Raw genomic sequence first — 24,148 nt, 5'->3', positions numbered from 1 at the left:
AGAAAAAAAATTATCTAACTTCATATTAAAATAACAAATGATTTTTCGTATTGTAACCCTCAAGAAGAACAACATTCTTGCCAAAAACACACAACAACTTAACTATGCTTAACCCTACACTTCACTTCAGAGTCTTCAAGAAGATCAACCATGAATAACAATTCAGGCTTCATATTTATATAATCCAAACAATGCACTCATATCAGATGTACTAAAGCGAGCGTCAGACGTGACCTCTCCTAACACGATCACTAAATCCACCTTTTTTAGCAAAAGGGTGTCAGCTTAGACTCTGAAGCCCCTGCTGTTTCTTCTCCCTCGAGCCTTCTCAAATTTCCTACCCTTGGATCTCACGTATGGCTTAGTATGGCTACCAGGCACACCAGGAGCCTTACCGAAGTGCTTCACAGCTTCACGTGAATTCTTTGGTCCTCTGAGCAGAACCTGACCACATTAGGAAGACAGGTAAATGACACTGGTACTAAATGCCCCTTTCTCTTCAAAAGTTAGAACAGATAAGCAATATGATTACGACATGATGCAAAATGTTAAGCACTTCAGAATTTTATTCGAATCTGCAAGTAGCATGGCATCAACTAAATGGGCACTGAATGGAATGCAATGGTAGGCACAGCCAAACAAGCGGGCACATGGTGGACATTCCATTTGGTAAACTGGCTCAACTCAAATATACACCATGCTGCAGTGTTCTAATCACACAATTGACGGCATCATTAACACGTCCCCTAGATCACTCCCCCACAAAGACGGTTTGATAATTCTGCATTATTTTTAAAAAAAATTGACAGTACACAGCTCATCACCATGTTAAAATATAACCACAGGCAGTGTACTGATTGAAACAGAAAAGAAAAGAAAACATCCAATATCTGTCAGATGAACAGTTTTACCCTCCAAGGTCCAGTTGAAACTTCAGGAGAGCAAACTTAATAAGAGGCCCAATTTCCGACAAGACACTACTGACCTTACAACATCTTAGCGAGCTTGCATAGGGGAAAAATCACTTTATGATATAAACTAGAAAATTAAACAAAAACAAAAGCACAAACTAGTTGATCAACCGGGGAAATGATACTCAATAAATTTGAGAGTATCTCAAACTGGGTCAATGGGAAGTAAATCAACTTGGATTCCAGTTACCTCACCAATCCTTAATCATGCAGAACAAACTAGTTTTAGAAAACAGAAGCCAGAGAAAAAATGACTTCTGGATACTCAATATTCTGTGTTTAACTGGTTTGGCTAATGTTACCTTCAGTGTCCAAAGATTCTGGATACAACTCAAGTTCGCTTAGAATATCAGAGTTATGGATGTAGAAAAAAAAATTGTGCAGCTCAAGATAAATTTTAGTTTAAGACCATGTGAATTAGAAAATTCACATCTAAAATTGGCTTTAAAATGAAAATTTCCTAATTTCTTGAAATTATAGAATTCACAAACTTATTTTCCATAATTAAACCACAAGCAAGCTAAGAACATTCAAGGAAACTTAGTTCAACAAGTCAATATTAGAATCCCTATGTCACTAAAGTCATGGGGAACACACATACTGGCTGGATGACTTAGACTATTGGAAATTTGGAGAGGTAGCAACATTAGACATGCAGGCGCAGTGGGCCTCTGAACATAATATTGTATGGCAGTAACAACGTCCTCTCACTTCTCTATGCTATAATTTTATTTTTCCTCCTACAACTTTTACATGCCACAGTACTTATGCACAATGAAGGGAAAACTGTTAACCACCTTAAAAAGGAAGACAACAGGTAACTTGTCCAATCTTACCTGTAAACAATACCATCACCACACCTTGCAAGTCTCATAAACATTGTCCTTCTAAACCTTTCAAACCCTTCCCTCATCAGTCATGAAGCAACCCACTCCCTCCAAACAATGAAAGAACCCCAGAAATAACACTGTGTCCAATCAAATTTTGATACCAATGCAGCTCAAACAACGGCATGATGTGAAAGTGTGATATGCCCTAACTTATGTAGGTTAAAATCCTCTTTGAGTCACACAAATGGAATCTAATTAAAGACGGCTAATACCCCAAAGAGCTGTTGAGTTACCGTGCATAAATCATCCCCATATCCAAGAGACGAAGAAAACACGATTCATGCAGCTGCCATATATAACACAAGCCTCACACAAACTCGTGAAAGCACAAAGATATCCAAGGCGACAGACTACTAAGAAACAGGCAAAAGATACGAATGATAAATCCTGCACATGTGTCACTACACTGTCGTTCAGATGACTAAGGAGATATTAAAATCATACCGTGTTCTGCCCAAGAGGTGCTCTCAGAGCCAGCTGATCAAAAGTCAAGCATTCGCCACCTGCCTTGATAATCCTAGCTCTAGCACGCTCCGTGAACCTCAGAGCGGTAACTTTAATTGCGGGAACATCATAAACCCTCGTATCGTCGGTCACTGTCCCAACGACTACCGCAATCTTGTCCTCCTAAATATGCAAGACCTCAACACTTTTAACATCAGCATATACGGGTGAACCAAAAAATCAAATATAGGGCGATTGTCAAACCTTGCCCTTCATGAAACGAAGCAATCTGGAAAGGGATAACGGAGGTTTGTTCACTTTGCTCATGAAGAGCCGCTTCAGAATAACAGCGTTGAACTTGCTCTCGGTTCTCCGGACGAGAAACCTGTAGAGCTGAATAAAATGACAGCCGTCAGATATGGGCATACATTAAGCCAGATAAAAGGAGAAGGATTGCAAGAAGAAACCACTACAAAGCAAACCTTAACGAGGAGTCTGAGATAAACATCATCTGACTTGGGAGCGGTTCGTTTGGTTTTCTTACTTTTTCCACCGGCGACCAAATCTATACCCTGAATAAGAGAAGTAAAGAGATAAGAAGTCAAGTCAATCTGTGAAGCAGATGAAGATTGATTTTTCAATTAGATACGAGTGTATCGTACCATGACTGTTCGCGGTGGTGGTGCTGCTCTCCTCGGCTCCGCCGCTGCTCCTCCAGCTTCCAATACCTGTGAGAGGGACGAAAGAAATACGCTAGGGTTTTAGTCCTCTCTTCTTTCCATTTGGATAGATCTCGCACCACTTATTTCGGTGCTCTTCCCTTCTCTGGTATGGGCCCGTGGGTATTGTGGACTCTATAGTTGGCGGAGTCACTCCAAAGGCATCGTATAATTAATTTTCCTCGCAATATATAGTATTAGTATAAATTTTTTCTGTAACGGATTAATGTAGCCGAAACATGGATCATAATTTTTCTATTTTGAACTCTTTTGTAATTGGAAGCCCTGTTTAGAGGGCGGTGGGAAGGAAGTAAGTATTGATTATCAAAAGACAAAGGTCGGCGTTCTCCTCTAATGAACCCAAGGATTGGTGTTCTACTTCATTGAACCCAATGTACATGTTCCCTTAAACGAATATAATTCAATCTCTTCCTCCGTTTATAAATCATAAGGCGTACCAAAAGATCTAAGAGAGAACAAGTCGTACCCTCAACACTGGATCCCTCTTCTCAGTGTTGTGTTACAAGATCCATGACTCGGGATCGCAACAACTTGGTATCAGAGCAGGTTAACATGGGGGATTCATCCAGCAATAGTAAGGTGAGAGCAATGATCAAAGAGATACAGGAAGAAACAGAGGAGCAACTGGCAGCATTAGTAGAGAGTAGAATCAGCCAACAGATGGCATTGGTAGACAGTAGAATCAACCAGTAGATCAGCCAACAGTTGGAACTGATGATAAGCAGACTATCAGATTTATTTACTGGAAGGAATCCGCCCACAAGGAGAGGGGCAGAAGACCATTCGAATAACAAACAAGGTGAGCAATATGCAGGGTGCAAGGTGGGGGCTTTAGTCAAGGTGGGAGTACGGTTCCAAGGTACACTAAATTAGATTTCCCTACTTTTAATGGGTTTGAAAACCCTTTAATATGGTTACACTGTTGTGACAAATTCTTTTCCAATCAACGCATAATTAAATTAGACTAGGTGGGATTAACCACCTTCCACATGCTCGAAGAAGTGTAGCTATGGTTCCATCAAATAGAATTAGAGAAACTGGTGTTAGATTGGGAGAAATTTGAGTTGTGCACTATACGGTTTGGCCCACCAGCACAAAGCAATCCACTAGGGGATTTGGTCCTATTAAGACAAACATGAACTGTTAGACAATACCAGAAACAGTTTCAAGAAAAAATAGCCAAAACAAGTAAAGTTGTGAGAGTAGATCAGCATGTTGGCCTTTTTACAGCAGGACTGAATGAGTCCTTCATATTAGAGGTCGAACTCCTTGCACCTTCTAATCTGGCAAGGGCCATGAACTTAGCCAGGGCGTTTGAGGCCAAGCAAAAATTGTAGGCACACAAGTCTAATTGGCAAGGGGGAAGGAGTAATTTACTTCTAGTAACAAATGCAGTCGTCCATTCACTTAAAGGTAGTCTCTCTAATAGTAATCCAACAAACGCCAAGACTAGTGATCCCACACCACAATTCATCCGGAGGTTGAATAGAGCAGAGATGGCATACCGAAGGGCTAAGGGATTATGTTATAACTATGATGAGTAGTATACTGCGGGCCATCAATGTAAGAAATTATTTTGGCTAGAAGTAGATACAGTGGAAGAGGATGGGATAGAAGTTGAGCAAACAAGGGTGGACGAGCCAACTATTTCCTTGAATGCCATTACATGTCAAAAGTCAACCAAGACAATGCAAGTGCGTGCACTAGTACAAGACCAAACTTTATTAGGCCTTGTGGATTCAGAAAGTACCCATAACTTCTTAAGTTTGACGGCCGTTCAATACCTTCAACTTGGGATCCAACTTCACCCAATTGTTATAGTTTCAAATTGCAAATGGGGAAAAAGTCCCTAGCAATGGGGTCAGCACAATGGTAATGTTTTCTATTGGTAACACTCATTTTATTACCAAATTTTTTGTCATACCATTAGTTGGATTTGATATGGTACTTGGGAATCAAATGGTTGCAAACCTTGGGCCCAATTTTGCTGCTTTAACTATGAGTTTTGTGTTTAGGAGATGCTAAGTAATGTTACAGGGTAGTCAAGCTAACATTGCACATCAGATCCACCTACTCTACAAACAAGACCCACCGAGCACTATTTTAGAGAAGCTATTGGAAGAATTTACAGACCTCTTTAAAAAGCCTTTCGGGATACCTCCCTTGAGGAACCATGATCATAGAATTTGTTTGAAACCCATATCAGAGTTAGTGGTTATCCGACCATATAGGTATTTGCACCTCCAAAAGGATGAAATTGAACACCAATACAAACTAATGCTAGAACAAGGCCTCATCTGACCCAACCACTATTCTCCTCTCCAGTCCTCCTTGTGAAGAAACATGATGGCACTTGGAGATTTTGTGTGGACTATAGGGAGTTAAATGCAAAAACAGTCACAGACAAGTTTCCCATACTTGTAGTGGACGAGATATTGGACGAATTGCATAGTTCTCAATTTTTTACCAAGTTGGATTTACGATCAGGTTATCATAAAGTAAAAATGCATCCACCCGATATTGAGAAAATAATATTCCATACCTACCATAGACATTTCAAATTTGTGGTGATGTCATTCGGGTTATCTAACACACTTTCAACTTTTCAAGCCTTGATGAATGAAGTATTTCGTGATTATCTCCGAAAGTTTGTTTGAGTCTTCTTTGATGATATTTTAATTTACAGCAAGTCATGGGACCAATATTTGGAAGTTTTACGTCTTATTTTCCAATTACTTTGAGCACATCATCTCTACTTGAAAACACTCTTAAGTGTTCATTTGGGAAACCCCAAGTTGCATATCTTAGCCACATAATCTCAGCACTAGGTGTGATAGTGGACCCAAAAAAAATTATAGCAGTCATGGACTAGCCACAACCGCAAAACATATCAGCCTTAAAAGGATTTTTGGGGTTAGCCAGATATTGTTGGAAGTTCATTAAAAATTATCGGCAGTTGGCCACACCCTTGACCAATCTTCTCAAACGCAATGCCTTTAATTGGAACACAACCACCACAAAATCCTTCAATGAACTCAAATAGGCATTAGCTTCTGCCCTAGTCCTATAATTACCTGACTTTGAGGCCTTATTTGTGGTAGAGTGTGACGTTTTCGGGGGAGGTATTGGGGCAGTTCTTCAACAAACTCAGCATCCCATTGCATATTTTAGTCGCCAATTAACGAAATGTCATCAGAAGTTACCAGCTTATGAAAAAGAGCTTATTGGATTGGCGGCCATACTTGTGGGGGCGAACCTTCCTCATCTGCATTGATCATTACAACCTCAAATTTCTATTGGAGCAACGGATCTCTACTTCTCCACTACAACATTGGATCAACAAATTAATGGGTTTTGACTATACGGTGGAACACAAGGTGGGGAAATTGAATAAGGTGGTTGACGCCTTATCAAGACGTCTAGATGAACAACAACAATTTTATGCCATTAGTCAGCCCAAGTCTCTCCTGTTAGACTCTATTAAAATGGAAACTTAGAATACTCCAACACTCCAGGAGATGTATCATCATATTATTGATGGGACAATGGACTCCAAGTGGTCTATCCGGGACAGCATCACACTCTATGACAATTGGATATATTTACCACACTCTTCTCCCTTGATTGCAGTAATCTTATCCACTTATCATGCACCCATGAAGGCATTCACAAGACGTTGCATCAAATTCAGGACGACATTTATTGGAAGGGCATGAAGTCAACAATTGCAGATTACGCGGCCTCCTGTCAAGTATGCCAACGCAACAAGGCAAAACATTTAAGCCCAGCTGGCGTCCTCCAACCACTCGCCCTTCCCACACGTTTGGGCTGATTTTTTCATGGATTTTCATTGATTGCCTCCCCAAAACTTCTGGCAAATCCGTCCTCTTTGTGGTGGTTGACCAATTTCTAAGTATGCTCACTTTATTCTATTGGGTCATCATTATACGGCTTCCAGAGTAGCTCAAGTGTTCTTAGAAAACATTGTTCATTTGCACGACATTCTAAATTCCATTGTGAGTGATCGAGATGTAATCTTTACAACCACTTCTGGAGGGAGCTTTTCCGAGTATGCGATACCAAACTCAAATTTTCCTCTTCTTATCATCCTCAATCAGATGGCCAGACTGAGATTGTTAATCGCACGGTGAAAATGTATTTACAGTGCTTTATAGGCGAATGATGGGTTGAATGGTTTCCATGGGCAAAATATTGCGACAATACATCTTTTCATACAACTTTGCAGGCTACCCCTTTTTGGGTCTTATACAGAAGGGATCCTCCATGTTTGCTCTCTTATATGCCAAGCTCCACCTGAGTTGATGCTCTTGACTAGACCCTCATAAACCGTGATCAAGTACTCCAAGATGCTACCCAACGTCTCCAGAAAACTCAGGCTCGTATGAAGGAATACTACGACAAGGGGGCACAGAGATGTTACTTAAAACCCAAGTGATTATGTGTGGCTCCGACTCCACACCTAACATCAACACTCCCTTACTGGCCACCAATACAAGCTCTCACCCAAAATTTTTGGGCCCTTCTCTATTCTCTAGCGCATTGGCCAGGTTCCCTACCACCTCAAGCTTTTGCCAGACTCTCAACTTCACAATGTGTTTCATGTGTCCTTCCTCAAACACTTCAAGGGAACAACATCACCATCCGCTCCTTCCTTACCTCAAGTGGCAGAAGGGCGCGTTGATCCTCTCTCTAGCCACGATTTTACAGGCCAAAAAAATTCATAACCGGTGGGAGGTCCTTGTCCAGTGGGCAGTGGGCTAACATAGATGCCACATGGGAGGATGTGGAGACATTCCGACAAGCTTACTCTGCCTTCGAGCTTGAGGACAAACTCTTTCTTTAGGGGGGAGTGATGTTGTGGACTCTATAGCTAGCCGAGTCACTCAGTGGCGTCGTAGTTAATTTTCCTCGCAATATATAGTGTTAGTACAAATTTATTCTACAACTTATGGGTTAATGTAGCCGCAATGGCATGGATTGTAGTTTTTTTTTTGAACTCCTTTGTCATTGGAAGCCCTATTTAGAGGGCAATGGGAAGAAAATATGCAAGTCTTGATTCTTAAAAGACAAGGATCAGCATTCTCCTCTAATGAACCCAAAGATCGACGTTCTCCTTCATCAAACCCAAGGTACAGGTTCCCATAAACGAATCTGATTCAATCTCTTCCTCATTTTCTAAATTATAGGGCGTAGTAGAAGATCTGACAGAGAACAAGTTGTACCCTCAACACTGGATCCCCCTTCTCAGCGCCGTGTTACAAGATCTATGACTCGGGACTGCAACAATGGGTCAACTTCTTTTAATGAAGAGTTGGCCCAAGACACCTCTTGTATCTGTTTTTCTGGGTAGCACGGCTTCGCTGCATAAAAGAAATAATTTAGGAGATGCTCCATTGATAGAATGTCTTAAGCAAGAAATTCCAGAAAAGGAAAAAGAAGAAAGCCCTCCTCTCATCTTTTTACTCTTCTCTGTGGGTTTCTTTCCCTTACAGCGATTCTTATTGGCTCTCTGGCAAAAGCTCCATCTCTGGAAAAAGAAAAAAAGGAGAAAATGTAGGTTGAAAGTACTGAATAGTTATCATTTTCTCATATAGAATGTGACAACAAAAAAAGACCCAATAAGATGGAATTTTATCAATATCTACATGTACAAATCTCTCGTGTAAAGATACCAAAATGCTATTTTATTTGCTGGATTTGCAGCTTCATCGTTCTAAACATGCACATGTAAATGAGATGGCAATACCGCCTATTTATTCTACTGTTCTATAACAAGAATACTTGCGGTTTTGCCAGTATTTAAAGTAAATATGAAGAAGCCTAGCAGGATTCTCTGTTGTGGACAACCTTGACCACCAGATTATCTCATACGTAACAGTAGTAGTTCCGGCTTCTCGACCATGAGTTTCCATTCATTACAGAACCTGGCAACTGTAGCTCCATCCACAATTCTATGGTCAGCTCCAACAACAACCTGACAAGGAAAAATAAAATAAAAATACATCCATCCATAATTCTATAGATCCCTTATTTTTTTCATTAGAATATATCTTGCATTCGAGCACAACCTCTGCAATATTTGGGAACTGTTTTAATGCAACAGTCCCAAAACAAACATGAACAAGCAAACCACTCCTACGAATTGCTGCTGAACAGAAGTAAGTTCCAGAGCATCATTTCTTCAGAACTCTACGTGATACCATTCAATCTAACCACATTTAATGTGCTTATCAGAGCCTTCCAGTAAATCAAATTCCTTCATGGAATTACAGGCCCATACGGCATATATGTAGCATGGAGAGTGATGCAAGTATGTCATATGTAAGTAAATATTACTTATATTACTTACATTGGCAATGGCAGCAGGAACTACAGCTCCATCATCATCAAAATGTGGAACTTTCTGTATCCGACCAACAGCGATAATGGCTACTTCAGGTAAGTTGACAAGAGGACACCCAAATTTGCCGCCAATTGCTCCGATGTTGCTTATAGTAATGGTTCCCCCAGAAACATCTTCAGAATTGAGTTTGTTATTGGATGCCATTTGTTGTAACCGTGCCAATTCCTTTGTTATCTAATAAAGAAATATACGTCAGTAAGAACACAACAGCAGAAAGTAATGTGAGAGACAGACAATGCAATCACTGACCTCCAAAATGTTAAGAGATTGAACTTTCTTAATGTTAGGTACAACTAAACCATAAGGAGTCGCCATGGCAACTCCAATATTGTGGGACCCTACCATGAAAAACAAATTCAGATTACAACTTCAGTCCAATATCAGTCATCGCAAATAATAGTAGCTAAAACCATCAGAATTAATTAAAAATGACAAATGGTTAACTGGTTCTCTCTTATAACATACCTTTAAGGATCACTTCATTTGATGATTCAATGAAAGCACTGTTCAATATTGGATATTTATCCAAAGCCATTGAAAGAGATTTAATTAAAAATGGAAGATAGGTGATCTTGACTTCTGCATCTGTTGTCTCACTCTGGAAAGCTGCTTTAAGTTTCATTAGCTTGTTGCAGTTTATCTCCTCCAGATAATAGAAATGTGGAATTTTTGCAGCCATAGACATTGACTTGACCATTGCACGCTGGAATCCTCTGAAAAATAGGACATGTAAAACCATAAATCCAGACTATGTACTCGTGTCGTAAATTTCATAATGAACTTTTAGGATATAAAAAGTTGCCAAAGTTGTTACTGCCGGACCAGATCTGTGGAAGGAAGTAACCAAATCACTACAGCAGACTTTTCTGCTATGCAACCAAAGATGAGCTGGATCCTATGCAACTGGAGGTTTCTGGTATACACACATATAACAAATACTAATAGCTTGAGATCACAAACACGTGAGCAACCGGATCCACCAGTAGAAGGGTAACAACTCTGATGTGAGAAAGAATTGTATCAATTGGTTGGACAACTAGGACACCAGCCAGAGAGGTTCTAGAATGATATCTCTATCTGAACAATCTAAAGAGCGTTCTCAGAAATGTCAATGACCTCTAGTTCCTTTCAGAACCAGAGAGACTACAACTCCTATATTATAGTAGATCGTCAAGGTTTATCTGCATCTCCATGAGTACTTACATGAATGGTGTCTCCCAGATTTTGAATCTGACACTTACAAGACCTCTACCTAATGACACAGTAGTGAGGTTTTCACAAGCACATCAGTGATAGAGGCATTACCGAAGTAAAACTGTCCTGTCCTCATAACTTTGCTCTCTTACTCCTTTTAGAAGGCTTTGCATCTCGTGGATTTCAGGACTAACTTGTGAAAAACCTGATGGTTCTTTACAAATTCCTCTGTTAGCAGCATACTCCAGAACATCTTCTTGTAAGACTCTGCCATCTTTACCTGTACCCTTTATGTTATTTATATCTAGACCATATTGCTTAGCAAGAGCACGGACAGAAGGCGTTGATAAAACTTTTTTGATGTAATCATTGTTGAGAGGCGGACTTCGAGAACTTGGTTCAGATAGCTCAGAAATTTCAAATGAGGAATCATCTGAAGAATCAGAACTCGATGTTGTCTCACTTCCTGTGGTAAGTATCTTCAGTATAGTATCACCAACCTGCAATTTGAAATTTAATAAAGCCTCCATTTTTTTAATGGCCAAATCATAATGACAGAAGCAAGTTGGTAACACAATGATACACATTAAGCCATTTCATCCTTTAAATAAAACCTGAAGTATGATTCACAATGACAACATAATACCTCACTTAAAAATTATCTAGAGAGTGTGAAATACCAACCGACTGCGAGGTACTTCACTTTTGTTTGTTTTATGCTTGGGAGGGGTGATCTGAATCCAACTCTACTTTCCATACATTAACATGTTTTTATTTATTTTCTTAGAAAATCAAATCAATAGCAATTTTCCACTGCATTAACAGGTCTAAGTAAAGCAGTATTTTCAATAAAAGAGAGTGAGCTAGAGGTTTCCAAACTATAAAGGTATTTGAATAACTAAAGAAAAAGGAATAAAGATATTCTTGAATAAGATTCACCAAGAAACATAAGTATAATAGTCAATGCCGTCATTCAGACATTATCTGCAGCTGCTGTCAAGGATATCTTTCAAGAATATCTAATAAGGGTATACAACTCAATGTGTTCATATAGAAATGAGCGATATTATCCTACAGCATAAAAAAGGGAATATTTAAAAATTCTACCTTTATTGTGTCACCGGGGACATAAAGAATTTGATGAACTTTCCCCCCAAATCTACTTGTAATCTCTATGGTTGCTTTGTCACTCTGGACTTCACAAAGCCGTTGAAATTCTTCTACTTGATCTCCCTGAAAGAAGAAATAGATCAGGCAATCATCTCTGACAAGAAGTACAGTAGTCAAGCCTAGAAGTGCAAATTATTTGATTTTTCATGTTTCTATTTACAACTCAGAAGATACTATTTGGAAACTATGTTTCTATTTATTTTTGTTTCTAACTGGTCAGGTGCTCTTTTACCTTGGAAAAATACAGTTACCTCATGGAGAGTTAGAAAGGAACAAGCTACTGCTGTTCATCTTACCCATCACACTGAAATACTTTATGCATGTCAATGAGACATAAAACAATCCACGATTCTCAACCTAATTTTTTATGCGTGCACAGTGTGGACAATTTGATGTTGACCTTCTATCTCCAAGAAGTAGAGAAAAAAAATGTACTATACAGTGGACTGGGCTCTGTAACAGCAGGGAGTCTTTTCAAAAACCAGAAAGAGAATATCCAAAACCATTTTGAACAACAATACTTGTAAATGTCCACAGAAAAAAAATAAAAAGGATATCATGGTGTAAAGTCTGAGAGAGTGCAATTTTTTGCTGCATTTTACACTATCTGGAAAAAAAGAAAGGTTACAATACTAATACTGTGTTGAGCATGAATAGATGGATCATTTCATGGCTTGCTGTATCAGTCAGTATTGGTTGACAGGAGTGGTACGAGGACAATAAGCAGAGTCTCAGAATATGATATGTATATTAGAAAAAGATTGATTATTGTAAGCCATACTCACCTCTTGATTGTTTACATGATCGCATTAATGTCATTGAATTGAAAAGCCAAATCTTGAAAGGATATTTTTCAATCTACAAAAAATGAACATGTTTATGTTTCCTTTTACTCGAAGACGAGGGACATGTACTATTCTAATGAACAAAACAAATCAGCAAAATCCTTTAAATGGAAATGCATCAAAAGTGCACCAAATAAATAAAATTAAATGGATGCATGAATCATACAGGGTTGTAGCCTATGGAATCATGGATACATTTCAGAGTACTAAATGCTCATAACTGAAAGAACGCATCTTCCTCTCACCTCTTGTACAAACCATTTAAGCAGCTCACACTCAGCTATGCCTTCACCTGTTTGAGCCAAAGGGACTTCAACTATCTCCTCAGTTGGAGGACGAATCCAAGTTTCAGTTGAGAAGTAAGACCTTGGACTCATACATGGGTAATTTATCTACAGAAACAAATAAATGGAAAAAGACAAGATGGCTCAGATGAATACTAGTCCAGAGATCTTTTGTACTTCTATATAATTGATTTTCCTACTGAGAGTTCAAAGCTAACAGGGGAAGAAGAAAAATGGAAATGTATAGAAAAGAAATTTTAGCAAGAAGAACAGAAAGAGAAGACACAGTACGTTAAGCTACAGGTATTAGAAATGAAATTGGACACTTTAACATAAGGCCACAACGAGGAGCTCGCCGGGCTTATACACTCATCTGCTCACAATTGCAGCATGATCTTGCATTTTGCAGTGCAGAGCAGCTGATGTTGCAGCTTGCAAGAACAAAGTCCATATGTGGACGTAATCGTGGCTCCATCTCATTACTCAATCTGAATCGAAGTTACCCACCAAAAAATATAGTAGGAAAAAGATTGATAGAAGCGAAGAAGCACGCCAAGAGGTTAATTTATCAGATAGAATTGTCTTAAAATCTGTAGATTATATAGAAATAGTTTCTCGCTTGCGTACGTACGAGTTAGGAAACACCGATTTGAAGATTCAATCGGAGAGTCCATAGGCAGAGCAACAGGAGCTATTTGGACTGAAAAGCAATTAAGCACTTCTAACATATGTATACACAAAACATAAGAATAAGAAACGAGAAGAAACTCACGTCAAATCGAGCAGGAAATACATTTGAGGTTGGAACATGAAACGGCGAGAAGGGAAGTCGAGTAACAAGGCCTCGAGTGGGAGGCCGCGGTTCCCAAGCCGAAGCCGCGCGAGCAGCGTGAGAAGAGATGGATGGCCGCACCCTTCTGCCGATGGAATTCGACGCTGCCCAGGGCCGAAAGCGCCTCCAGGTCATGATATCAGACCGCGATCGATTTCCAATCGAGAATTACAGTTCTGACGTTGAAGTTAGAAGAGGAAAAGCCGAGGCAGGAACTCAAATCGGAGTGGCAATTGAGGAGGATAAAGATGCTGACTCATGCATGATGCGGTTATCACCAAAAAAAGACAAATGGACAAAGTACTAGCAATTTGGAACACCGTTATCCCTTGCGTGTCCCCCGCTACGTGATCTAAACCCACCTTTTATGCGAGAAGTCGTGGTACGTATTGGGCCCCCATTAGGTTAGGCAAAGATGCAATCAAGGATAGGCTTGGGCTATTGTCGGCCCAAATTTGTTAATATCTAAACAATTTCCTAAAAATGATAGGTATAAAGTCTATTAATAAGGTATAATTTATATATATAATTAAAAAACAGATTAAAATTTATAAAGTCTTACATGAAACCCTAGAGCCCCTGCACTTGTACCATATTAGATTTTAGGGTTTCATACTTGAGAGAGTTTGGGTATGAGAAGAAGAAAAAGAAAGAGGAAGCAAATAGAAGTTTTGGCAAGAAAGAGTGAACTCGAGTTGATAGTAGTAGAATTTTAGGGCACAAAGGGAGGATCTCAAATTGAGTATATGAACCTTCTCTACTCTCTTTAAGACCCTATTAATTAAATAACAAGCAAGAAGAACCGCCTTGCCTGAAAAAAGACTTGGGAACATGTATAAAAAAAGTAAGAAATGACAAAATCAAGTAAATGTCTTGTCTTCCTCTAGATGACCTCATTTTGTTGTGGTGTGTATAGACACAAAGTTTTGATGAATATACGATGCCTTGAATAATAATCAACAAAATGATACTTTATATACTGAAATCCTTGATTAGTTGAAAATCGAGTTTAGGGTTTAGGGTTTAGGGAAGGAAAACACATAAAAACACTTCTTGTCTTTTATTAAATATACACTCAAAGCTTGGTTGAAGTCATCAACAAAAATTACAAAGTATTGGCATCCACAAATGCTTGGAATCTAATAAAGACCTTGTACATTAGAATGAAATAAATAAAATGGAGAATGACTCCAATTATCTACTCTGCCCAAATAAGACAAGCGGTAATGTTTGCCCAACCGACTTGAATCACAGACAAATTGCTCACTAGACGAAAAAGATAAAAAAAGTTGATGAATCTTTTTTATAAAGGGATGCCCTAAATGAAGGTAGAGGCTGAACTAGTTAGAACAACTGAAAGACTAAATGAACATGCATCGATGTAATAAAGTCCACTCCTCTCACATCCCGAACGAATCAACCTCTTCAACTAGAAATCACGAAACACACAATAAGAAGAAAAAAATGTAATAAAACAATTTAACTAAGAGGTAATTTTACTACATCACAAAAACATCAAGAAATCGAGGACATAATAATAGACGACAACGACATAGAAGGAAAGACATGAATAACACCATCACCATCAACTCGAGACTTGGATCTAGGAACAAGAACAACGTACACAATAGATGAGGAATGATTTAAAGAAGAAACAATGGATTTAATACATGTCATATGGGCGTGGACACCTAAATATAAAACCCAACTAGATCTAGAGTAGCACTGAAAGCAGTACTTGGTTGTGCAAACAATAAATTTACAACAAAAGAAGTGCTTGATTGAGATGAAGAAAGCACCTCTTCTAAAGAGGATGTACCTACTTCCTATCTCCCAACTAGTCTAGATAACCCATCAACAATACTACTCTTGCCATAATTGGCCAACATGGGAGCTACATTTATACTAGCCTAATCTTGCCTACCAACTTACTCTCAAAATTGAGTGAAGATTTGACCAATCTTACCACATATATAGCAAATCTTATCACAATTATCTAGACCTTGACATTGACCACTACCTCTTCCTCGACCTCTAGCTCTAGTGTAACCAACATTAGCTTACCCTCAAGGAGTGTCCTGTGGACCCAACCAAGAAGGAAAAATATAGAATTGAACTCTAGAGGGAACTTAAGTGGTAGATTCATCATTCCTTGTAAGAGTATTCTCAGCTCAAAGAACTCGACATAGGTACTAGGAGTATAGGAATATCTAATACTACATAGCATTTGAGCATAAACATTCTCATATTTTAGTCCAAGTCCATATAAAAACCACACCACATTAAGCTCAAACTATTATTTACATTACAATACCATTTGTAGTATGAGGATAATAAACTTTGAAACTCGTGTAACAAACTATTTAATTCACAAAAAAAAATATGTCTCACTCCATTGTCCTTACTGAATACTTATAATTTAGAAGGATTTCATAAATCTTGGAAAATTTATTCTGATGTGAATTTGTAGTTTTCAACACTTCTCGAATATCCTTGGTAGTGGCACAATATACAACCCGATTCTGAATGGTAGAATTCATACTATTTATTAACCACGACATAACAATGGTATTATCTTCCTTCCACACTCTTGACATATTGGTTGGTGAATCATCTGTCAAGACAGTCTTTCTCTTGGGCTTCAATAAAGATCCGCACAACTTGGAACCGCACTTGATAATTCTTGTTATTTAATTTAGTAGTAGTAATTTGAACATGATTAAGCTTCTCCTCTACACTATCTGTAATGTCAAACATCACCTCTACTAAACTTGATGAAGATATCATCACTATACAATGATTGATCAATTACCCCAAGTTAAACAATCAATAATTCAAACTGTGATCAATCAACAATCGATCGCGCACTAACCCACTGACTGAGCACCCTATGGATGATCACATGCTCCAACACTTTGGTTAATCGGTCATCAACCTTCGATTGATCGATCAAAGCTTTTCAATTATTGATCATTAACCTTTGAATGATTTATCACTCCAGGGAGCTAGAACTTTGAATCTCCCCAAATGCACTAGAAAATTCCATCACTTCAACATCAATCACTCAAACTCGTTGCAATACACAATCCATTGACACACTACTACTAGATAGGGACACAACATAATTAAAAATCAATAGAAAAATAATGGACAAAAATTACCAAAAAAATTAGGTGCAACACGCCTGTTGTTAAATAATCCAAATATAGTGAATTAACTCTAAGGTACAAACACCTAAAGAGTGGGTTAACAATCTAAAACAATGTTGTGTTATGAACAATTATAAATCGTTGTGTTCATTGTTTAATTGAATAATTGCTCGAATTTGAATTCTGATTTTAATTTTTAAATTGCACAATTAAATTATATGAAATAGTGAACACAATTTTTTTTTTATAAAAAAACTCTCTTCCCCTTCCCTTAGTTGTTCTTCATTGGATCTTAAATCTACTTTACAAAAGAGAGAGAAATACAAAGCAAAGAGGAAGAGGAGCTTTGTCTATTTGATAGTAGAACTCCATTTAAGGTTTTTTTATTTTTTATTTGAGAATAGGAAAGGAAGGAGATGGACAGACAGGGTGGTCCAGGTCACCCGAACTTGTTTTTAAGAGTGCAACTGCAAGTCTGCAACAAAGGACTGCATTGTAATAAAGACGCGCCGAAAGGATTGTTTCAATTCAATAATACAAACTACTAGAAATTATTTTAGCCCAGGCTGGCTTTTTGAAAACTTAAACATAGTTCCGTCTAGTTCATTTGCTACAATACTGGTAAGACAGGAAAATCATAAGATGAACAGTCGTTTGATCCTTCGAAGAAGGTTGTTTTTGGTCAATCACAACATGTTTATAACATTCATGATGAGCTTCAGTAAAAGCTCGCCAACCTCCCACGATGATATTAATGGCTTGTTAGATGTCCTAACATCTTCTATTACTTCTCTCTTCTTATTTCTGACTTTGATCAAGAAGTTCGTTTGTCAGGTTAGGATAAAATTATCTGATCACTCGATAATCAAGACTCTGCTTTGGTCCATATGAACTCGCCAGATCAGAGATTCAGTCCCAGAAATAAGAACCATTCTTCAAACGTTTCTACTAGCCAAGCTCGATAGCTAGAAAGCACCTTGAATCTTTAAATCTTGCTCAGCTACTTTTTTCAGTTTCTGGGTTTCTAACAAGCAGCTCGATCGAAAGCACCAAAGTGGGCACTGTGAAATCTGTATCAGCAATAAAAAAGGAAAAAGAAAAACATGAACTTTACTTAACCAGGCGCAGAAAATGGTCCGGAAGGTTATTCAGTGATTGGAAGGTAGAGGAGAACGATGGATCCATGGTAAACTTTAATCATGCGCGTAGACGGATAATGCCGAAGCATAAAGCTACCAAAGGAGATATTCTCTGAAATAAATGAAAGGAAGATTTGCAGTCTGTGGTCGAGTGGAAAGGGCAAGCAGCCATACATGGAAAGTCAAAAGAACCGTCAGCTCTGATACGCGTCTTGACGTTTCTTTCTTGTCTCCACTTGCAGGGTTGTCTCTCTTTCGATTTTTGATACCGTGTAGTGGCCAGATGGCTCTTTCCGTTCTAAAGCCAAATCGAAAGAGAGCCCTAGCGTTTCAAAAGATTATTATCGGTGTAGGTGAAGTGCTTTTACTGCAGAGGCTCTTACCCAGTAAATTCCTTCTGTGACACCGGGAGAAACATGAGAAGGTGAAAGTGTGTAGATATGATATACCCGCACCAGACTATCTTGCCTCGGACTGGGTCACTTCTCTAGTCTGGTTACGGTAAGCGGCGGGGCGGCGGAAGGGTTCGACGGCGGTCAGTGGTCATTCTGTCGTAAAGGGATTAGACACATCACATGAAACCTGCAAGCGCAATAAATTGTGAATGACGGAGGCCATACCCCATCCCAACTTGTCACTGCTCCTCTTATTAGTCTATTAGATGTGAAAATGGAGTTTATTGGGTAGGGTTTGGGAAGGCTCAGGTCGACTAAAGTTTACATCGTCACTGCCATGGACTTACCGATGGGTGATGCTGTCTCCGTTGAAGAAAGGAAAACTGGAGGAAAAAGGGAACACGAAGAAAAAAATAAGTTAACTATGACGAAAAGGGCGTCCGAGAATAGTGGTACTGGTGGTGGCTATGATGGATGCTTCCATCCGAGATGAAAATGGTTTGGAAATCGCATGGAGGGGCTTCCTTTTAACTGGAACAGCTTCGCCAGTAGCCTTAAATGTGATGAAAATGGCTGTCAAGTGCTGCCGATTTCTTATTTTGAGTGTAAGAAGACTGCAAATGGTGGATGTGCTTTAACTTCGTGCTCACGTCTAAGAATTTATTTCGAGCATGTTTGACTGAAGATGATGTTAGTGTCTGCAACTGTATTCTACTGACCGCAGAGGTCTTCCGCCATTCGTCATCTTCGTCTTTACTAGTAAAAACACGGAGATGCTGAGCACCAGTTTTAAGGCACTTGTGAACAATTACTGCAAATATGAATTCCCCGACAGCTTTTGGAGATTCTTTTTCACCTTCCGAGTTTCAGAAAACATAAATTTAAAACTTCACAGCTGGTAGTGTGAATGGACGACCTGTCGATATAAAGGCACAGACAGCAGGCGTTGGCACGCGAAACAACGCTTTCTTGCTCTCCCCTTCAGCCGCCCGCCGACACGCTTGCGCGTCCTCTAGACTTTCGTTTACCGAGGCCGTCTTTTTTCCGGCCTCCTGCGCGCAAAACCGTCTGTTAAGTTTTTTCACAGTCAATTCCCCAATGGGTTTCGTTGTCGTTTTGTCCGTCTTTCTCCTGCTTTCAGTTCCTGTTATCTCATCGAGTATTCCTGAGGTTCAATCGGAATACCTCTCTGTCCCTTCCCCCATTTTCTCTTCCAATGTCAAATTGATTATCTCTGAAATCCAAAGAGTCCTGTCCCTCATCTCGAAGTTCACTGGGCCGTTCGGCGGGCGTCGCCTCTCTAATGCCGTCAACGACTGCGCTGAGCTCCTAGACTTCTCCGCCGATGAGCTCACCTGGTCTCTCGCCGCCACCCAAAATCCTGACAAAAAAGTTAACGGTAAATATGCTCATCAATACGTTTTATTAAGAGTCTCTATGAAAGATTTGCAAGTTTTGGGGTATGCATCAATTGAAGTTCAAAATACTTACCGGTCGTTACTTCTCACTTCCAGGTACGGGCACCGGAAAAGAGAGATCAGACCTTAAAGCCTGGCTGAGCGCCGCGCTCGGGAATCAAGAAACCTGCCTCGACGGCTTCGATGGTACAGACGGAATCGTGAAGCAACTCGTCGCCGGGAGTCTCACCGCTGTTACCTCTTCAGTGGCACAGGTTCTTAAAATGGTGCGAGACATCCCCGGTGCTAATGTATTTCCCGGCGGAGGCCGAAAGTTGCTCCAAAAAGACGGATTCCCCGACTGGATGTCAACCGGAGAAAGAAAACTGCTGCAAGCCCCCATTGGAGGAGTGAAAGCGAACGTGACGGTGGCGCAGGACGGGACGGGGAACTTCACTACCGTAATGGAAGCCGTCAACGCCGCACCAGACAATAGCTCGCGCCGGTTTGTTATATACATAAAAAAGGGTGTTTATAAGGAGAACGTTGAGATTAAGAAGAAGAAATGGAACTTAATGATGATAGGAGAAGGCATGGGAGTGACTGTCATCACCGGTAACAAGAGCTTCATCGACGGTTGGACGACTTTTCGGTCGGCTACTTTCGGTACGAGCCTCCCTTTACTCTTTTATCTCATCTATTTGAAAGACGATTCGGTCTATGAAGGGAAGGGCCACGGTGGTTGTTACTTGTCAAAACATAAAAGACTAATTGATTTAGAGCCTGTGCAGCTGTGTCTGGAAGAGGATTTATAGCGCGAGATATGACATTTGAGAACACGGCCGGTCCGGAGAAGCACCAAGCTGTGGCCCTCCGTTCAGACTCGGACCTCTCCGTCATCTACCGATGCGGGATCCATGGCTACCAAGACACACTCTACGCTCATTCCCTCCGCCAATTCTACCGGGAATGCCGCATCTCAGGCACAGTGGACTTCATCTTCGGCAACGGTGCAGTTGTATTCCAAAATTGTCAGATCCTGGCACGGAAGCCTCTCCCCAATCAGAAAAACTCCATAACAGCTCAGGGTCGGAAAGACCCAGAGCAGAACACAGGGTTTACGATCCAATTCTGCAACATTTCGGCCGACTCGGACCTCCTGATGTCGCAGAACGCCACCTCGACGTATCTTGGCCGGCCGTGGAAGCTCTACTCCCGGACCATATTCATGCAGTCTTACATGAGTAGTGTGATTAGGGCGGAGGGATGGCTGGAGTGGCAGGGGGGTTTCGCTTTGGATTCGCTCTACTACGCCGAGTTTATGAACTATGGACCTGGGGCGGGTTTGGGTGGCCGAGTCAAGTGGCCGGGTTATCACGTTCTAAACGATACAGCTCAGGCGAGAAACTTTACCGTTGAGATGTTCATTGACGGTAACCTGTGGTTGCCGGCGACGGGTGTAAAATACACGGCGGGTCTTGCTATATAGGAGGAAAAGAAAACATTCAGCAACGTGTAATTGCCAATCAATAAACGGATGGCTAGATGGCAGGCACGAATCGTCCAACGGTGGTAGATTTCTGAAATTGTTTGAGTTGTTAATTTATGTAAATGTATTCTTTTTTAAGAAAAATATTAAATCAGCTGAAAGAGTCTATCAAGCTCAACGTATGGACGAATTTGAGCTAAGAGTAAGAGATTTGAATGCTCTACCCATACTTTGAGGCTATATTTATATTTTGTGTGAAAGTGTTAACAATGACTACAATGCTCTTAGGGCTACATACTTCAAAAGGAAAAAGGCATAAGAGGATATACACCAGTTTGTGTAATTACAATTCTATGTCATCTCTATAAAAATTCTTTTTGTTTACTAGCCATCCAACCCCTACACATGTAGGTGTCTTTTAACACTCCCACTCAAACTGTTGTTTGTAACTTCATTTGCAAATAATCTTGGTCAAGAAACTTGTATGCTTGAAGAAAAAAAATTTGATTGTCTTGCTTTGACTCATCTTGTTTTTGTTTACATCTTGCGTGTAATCTTTATCTTGTTCTCATCTTCTCTCCCACTACTTGGATATTCTAGCCTCATAAAAACTGATTATCACAATATGTGAAATTTTTCTTTGTTGGTTACCTCCGTCTTGTACTTATTCTTCAACTTTTCCCCCTTACGGTAGGGAGCTCTTTGTTCTTTATTAAGAGACCCAACTTGCACAACATAATGGTGAGAGAAAAAAAAATCACTTATAGCCATATGACAAAGCTCCATCTACAAGTCAAAATAGTTATAGTCTGAAACACACTCCGTTTAATTTCAATGGTGGAAAAATAACCCAACTTTAGGGCACAACAAAGAGACTTCCCACTTTTTAAGGGTAACTAAAAAACAAATCACCTCTTGGGTGAGAATAAAAGATTTGACTCACGTTGGATGTCGGGCAAACTCTTATGGTTTTAGGTAGTGGGTCTATAGGCATTGGTCTGAAGTGATTTTAACAAACACAAATTGAAGAAAGTACTTTGAGGAATTAAGGGTATGAATAAAAAGATAGATGCTCACATACTTCAAAAGGAAGGAGGCGTACAATGCACCTCTTCATACTTCCAAGTAAGAAGGAGGCACTTTTACACTAATAAATGGATAAAAAGTTACCAGGTTTTACTCAAGAGGGAGGTAAAAAAATAATTCATCTATGAACACGATGAAGAAGGAAACTTAAAAAAAACCAACAAAATTTTTTTGATATGGAATATGATAATGGGAACTTTTTAAATATAAACTTCTTATATGAAGCAATTGTTTTTTAACACACCTTGACCAATATGCAAAGAAAAAATTCAAGAGATAATTTCTGGAATGAGAGATTTAGAACACTTATTTGGAATCTACAATTAGGAAACAAAACTTTCTAAATAAAAACTTTCAGATTTTGTCAAAAAGGAAACTTGGGAAAGACTTCTCTTAAGGAAACTAATGTAATGTGAGATCAAACAAAAGAAACTTTTAAGGAAGGAAAAATACTCAAATTGGTAAAATCTTGACTAAGTTTTGAAAAAAATAGGAAAATCAACCAACATTAGCAACTCAAAAAGTGAGCAAAAAATTTGGATCTTCGCATGCAACAGGATACCACCATGACCTTTGATTCTTCCAATTGTGGATATCTCTCTCTAGAAAGATCAAATTGAGAAACGATTTATTGAGATAGAAAGTAGACCCAAATATCTTTCTTTTGAAATACAATTCTCAATATAAATCCTTAGTAATATTGGTAAAAATCATTCAGGAAGTTGAGGCTTTCTCCTACTACACAAAACTTTTCTGCGGCTTGACCTTTATTGCTTTAGATGTCAATTTATCTTTCTATCAAAATCTGATTTCATCGATTCTTTTTGAGTTGGAAACTAGTCTTAGAGGTGTTTCCAACAATATATAATTTACTGTAGGAAACGTATGGTAAGAGAGCAAAACATCTAATGAAAAATAGGAATTAGGAAAGAAAGATAAAGAAAAACTAGAAACTTTTTTTTTTTTTTCTTCTTCTTCCTCTCTTTCCTCTCCATATTTTTCTCCTTTTTCCATCTTAGATCTTTGATCACTCTGATACCATGTTGATTTATAGGGACAAGACATAAATATGAGAGATATCAAGGGAATGAGAGAAGAGAGGAATTCTAGCTCTTGGGAGAGAGGAGAGAAGAAACCAAGGGAGAGAAGGAAGAGGAAAAGAGAAAGAGGTGTATGGACGTATTTGAGCCAAGAAGAAGAAGTTTGAATGTTCTACCCGATACTTTGAAGTTATATTTATAATTATGTGAATGTGTATAAAATAACTAAGTGCTTCAAAAGGAAAAAGACATAGGACATACACCAGTTTGCATAATTACAATTTTATACCATCTATTTGAAAGTTTTCATTATTTATTAGTCATGGCACCGCTACACACTTGGGTGTCTCTTAACACTTACAATTGACAAACAAGAACAAAATTCTCCAATGCTAAAAAAACCATTGTTCATGTTTATAATAGGAATTGATATCACCAAAATACATGGCATGACATACAAAATAAATTGGCAGGGCCTTCTCTTTGAGAGATTTTTTTGTGAAAATGTTTTGAAGATGTAGAGAAAAAAAAAACACAAGACAATTTTATATGGTTCAACCTTAAGAGCCTAATCAACATATGCAAGAAGAGAGAGAAAGAGAGAGAGAGAGAGAGAGAGAGAGAGAGAGAGTTTAAGGATTCAAATTTATTTGATTTAA

General features: G+C 39.1%; 3 protein-coding genes across 4 annotated transcripts; 1 reads left to right on the top strand and 2 right to left on the bottom strand.

Annotated features, from left to right (window-relative positions):
- Window position 1: 1 nt before the first annotated feature.
- On the bottom strand, window positions 2–3,067 carry LOC137958771 (large ribosomal subunit protein eL18y). Its single transcript, XM_068805897.1, has 5 exons — window positions 2,968–3,067; window positions 2,788–2,877; window positions 2,570–2,698; window positions 2,306–2,488; window positions 2–444 (listed from the first exon to the last, which is right to left on the bottom strand). Exons 1-5 carry the CDS (start codon window positions 2,968–2,970, stop codon window positions 286–288), a joined length of 564 nt encoding a protein of 187 aa, XP_068661998.1. The 5' UTR covers window positions 2,971–3,067; the 3' UTR covers window positions 2–285.
- A 5,001-nt stretch (window positions 3,068–8,068) lies between these two features.
- On the bottom strand, window positions 8,069–13,981 carry LOC137958539 (lipoamide acyltransferase component of branched-chain alpha-keto acid dehydrogenase complex, mitochondrial). 2 transcript variants are annotated; one of them, XR_011113995.1, is made up of 10 exons: window positions 13,735–13,981; window positions 12,924–13,070; window positions 11,771–11,896; window positions 10,775–11,163; window positions 9,935–10,182; window positions 9,719–9,807; window positions 9,416–9,643; window positions 8,914–9,040; window positions 8,557–8,593; window positions 8,069–8,426 (listed from the first exon to the last, which is right to left on the bottom strand). XR_011113995.1 is itself a non-coding variant. In XM_068805599.1 (8 exons), the coding sequence occupies exons 1-8, from the start codon at window positions 13,927–13,929 to the stop codon at window positions 8,927–8,929; spliced, it is 1,536 nt and encodes a 511-aa protein (XP_068661700.1). In that variant the 5' UTR covers window positions 13,930–13,981; the 3' UTR covers window positions 8,696–8,926. The 2 variants fall into 2 exon arrangements, 1 of the variants encoding a protein (XP_068661700.1); XM_068805599.1 differs by lacking the exons at window positions 8,069–8,426; window positions 8,557–8,593 and having other exon boundaries at window positions 8,696–9,040.
- A 5,511-nt stretch (window positions 13,982–19,492) lies between these two features.
- Window positions 19,493–21,365, top strand: LOC137958538 (pectinesterase/pectinesterase inhibitor PPE8B-like). Its single transcript, XM_068805598.1, has 3 exons — window positions 19,493–19,876; window positions 19,992–20,540; window positions 20,666–21,365. The coding sequence occupies exons 1-3, from the start codon at window positions 19,576–19,578 to the stop codon at window positions 21,361–21,363; spliced, it is 1,548 nt and encodes a 515-aa protein (XP_068661699.1). The 5' UTR covers window positions 19,493–19,575; the 3' UTR covers window positions 21,364–21,365.
- Window positions 21,366–24,148: the final 2,783 nt, after the last annotated feature.

The sequence above is a fragment of the Aristolochia californica genome, unplaced genomic scaffold (assembly GCF_029961685.1).
Source record: "Aristolochia californica isolate CCGP_79_NKW_82.1479 unplaced genomic scaffold, dmAriCali1.0.hap1 SCAF_3, whole genome shotgun sequence".
In the NCBI taxonomy this organism is placed as follows: Eukaryota; Viridiplantae; Streptophyta; class Magnoliopsida; order Piperales; family Aristolochiaceae; genus Aristolochia; species Aristolochia californica.
This window is presented reverse-complemented; position numbering and strand designations above follow the sequence as displayed.

What these genes read in the sequence shown, in the direction of transcription:
- LOC137958771 (XM_068805897.1), bottom strand. An exon ending in ATCTCAGACTCCTCGTTAAG is followed by an intron (nt 2,699 to 2,787) that starts GTTTGCTTTGTA and finishes CATTTTATTCAG; the next exon opens with CTCTACAGGTTTCTCGTCCG. An exon ending in CACCTCTTGGGCAGAACACG is followed by an intron (nt 445 to 2,305) that starts GTATGATTTTAA and finishes TAATGTGGTCAG; the next exon opens with GTTCTGCTCAGAGGACCAAA.
- LOC137958539 (XM_068805599.1), bottom strand. Translation starts at nt 13,929, where the DNA reads ATGACCTGGAGGCGCTTTCGGCCCTGGGCAGCGTCGAATTCCATCGGC. An exon ending in TCCCCGGTGACACAATAAAG is followed by an intron (nt 11,164 to 11,770) that starts GTAGAATTTTTA and finishes TTCAAATTGCAG; the next exon opens with GTTGGTGATACTATACTGAA. An exon ending in AATCTCTTAACATTTTGGAG is followed by an intron (nt 9,644 to 9,718) that starts GTCAGTGATTGC and finishes TTTCTTTATTAG; the next exon opens with ATAACAAAGGAATTGGCACG.
- LOC137958538 (XM_068805598.1), top strand. Translation starts at nt 19,576, where the DNA reads ATGGGTTTCGTTGTCGTTTTGTCCGTCTTTCTCCTGCTTTCAGTTCCT. An exon ending in TCCTGACAAAAAAGTTAACG is followed by an intron (nt 19,877 to 19,991) that starts GTAAATATGCTC and finishes TCTCACTTCCAG; the next exon opens with GTACGGGCACCGGAAAAGAG. An exon ending in TTTTCGGTCGGCTACTTTCG is followed by an intron (nt 20,541 to 20,665) that starts GTACGAGCCTCC and finishes GAGCCTGTGCAG; the next exon opens with CTGTGTCTGGAAGAGGATTT.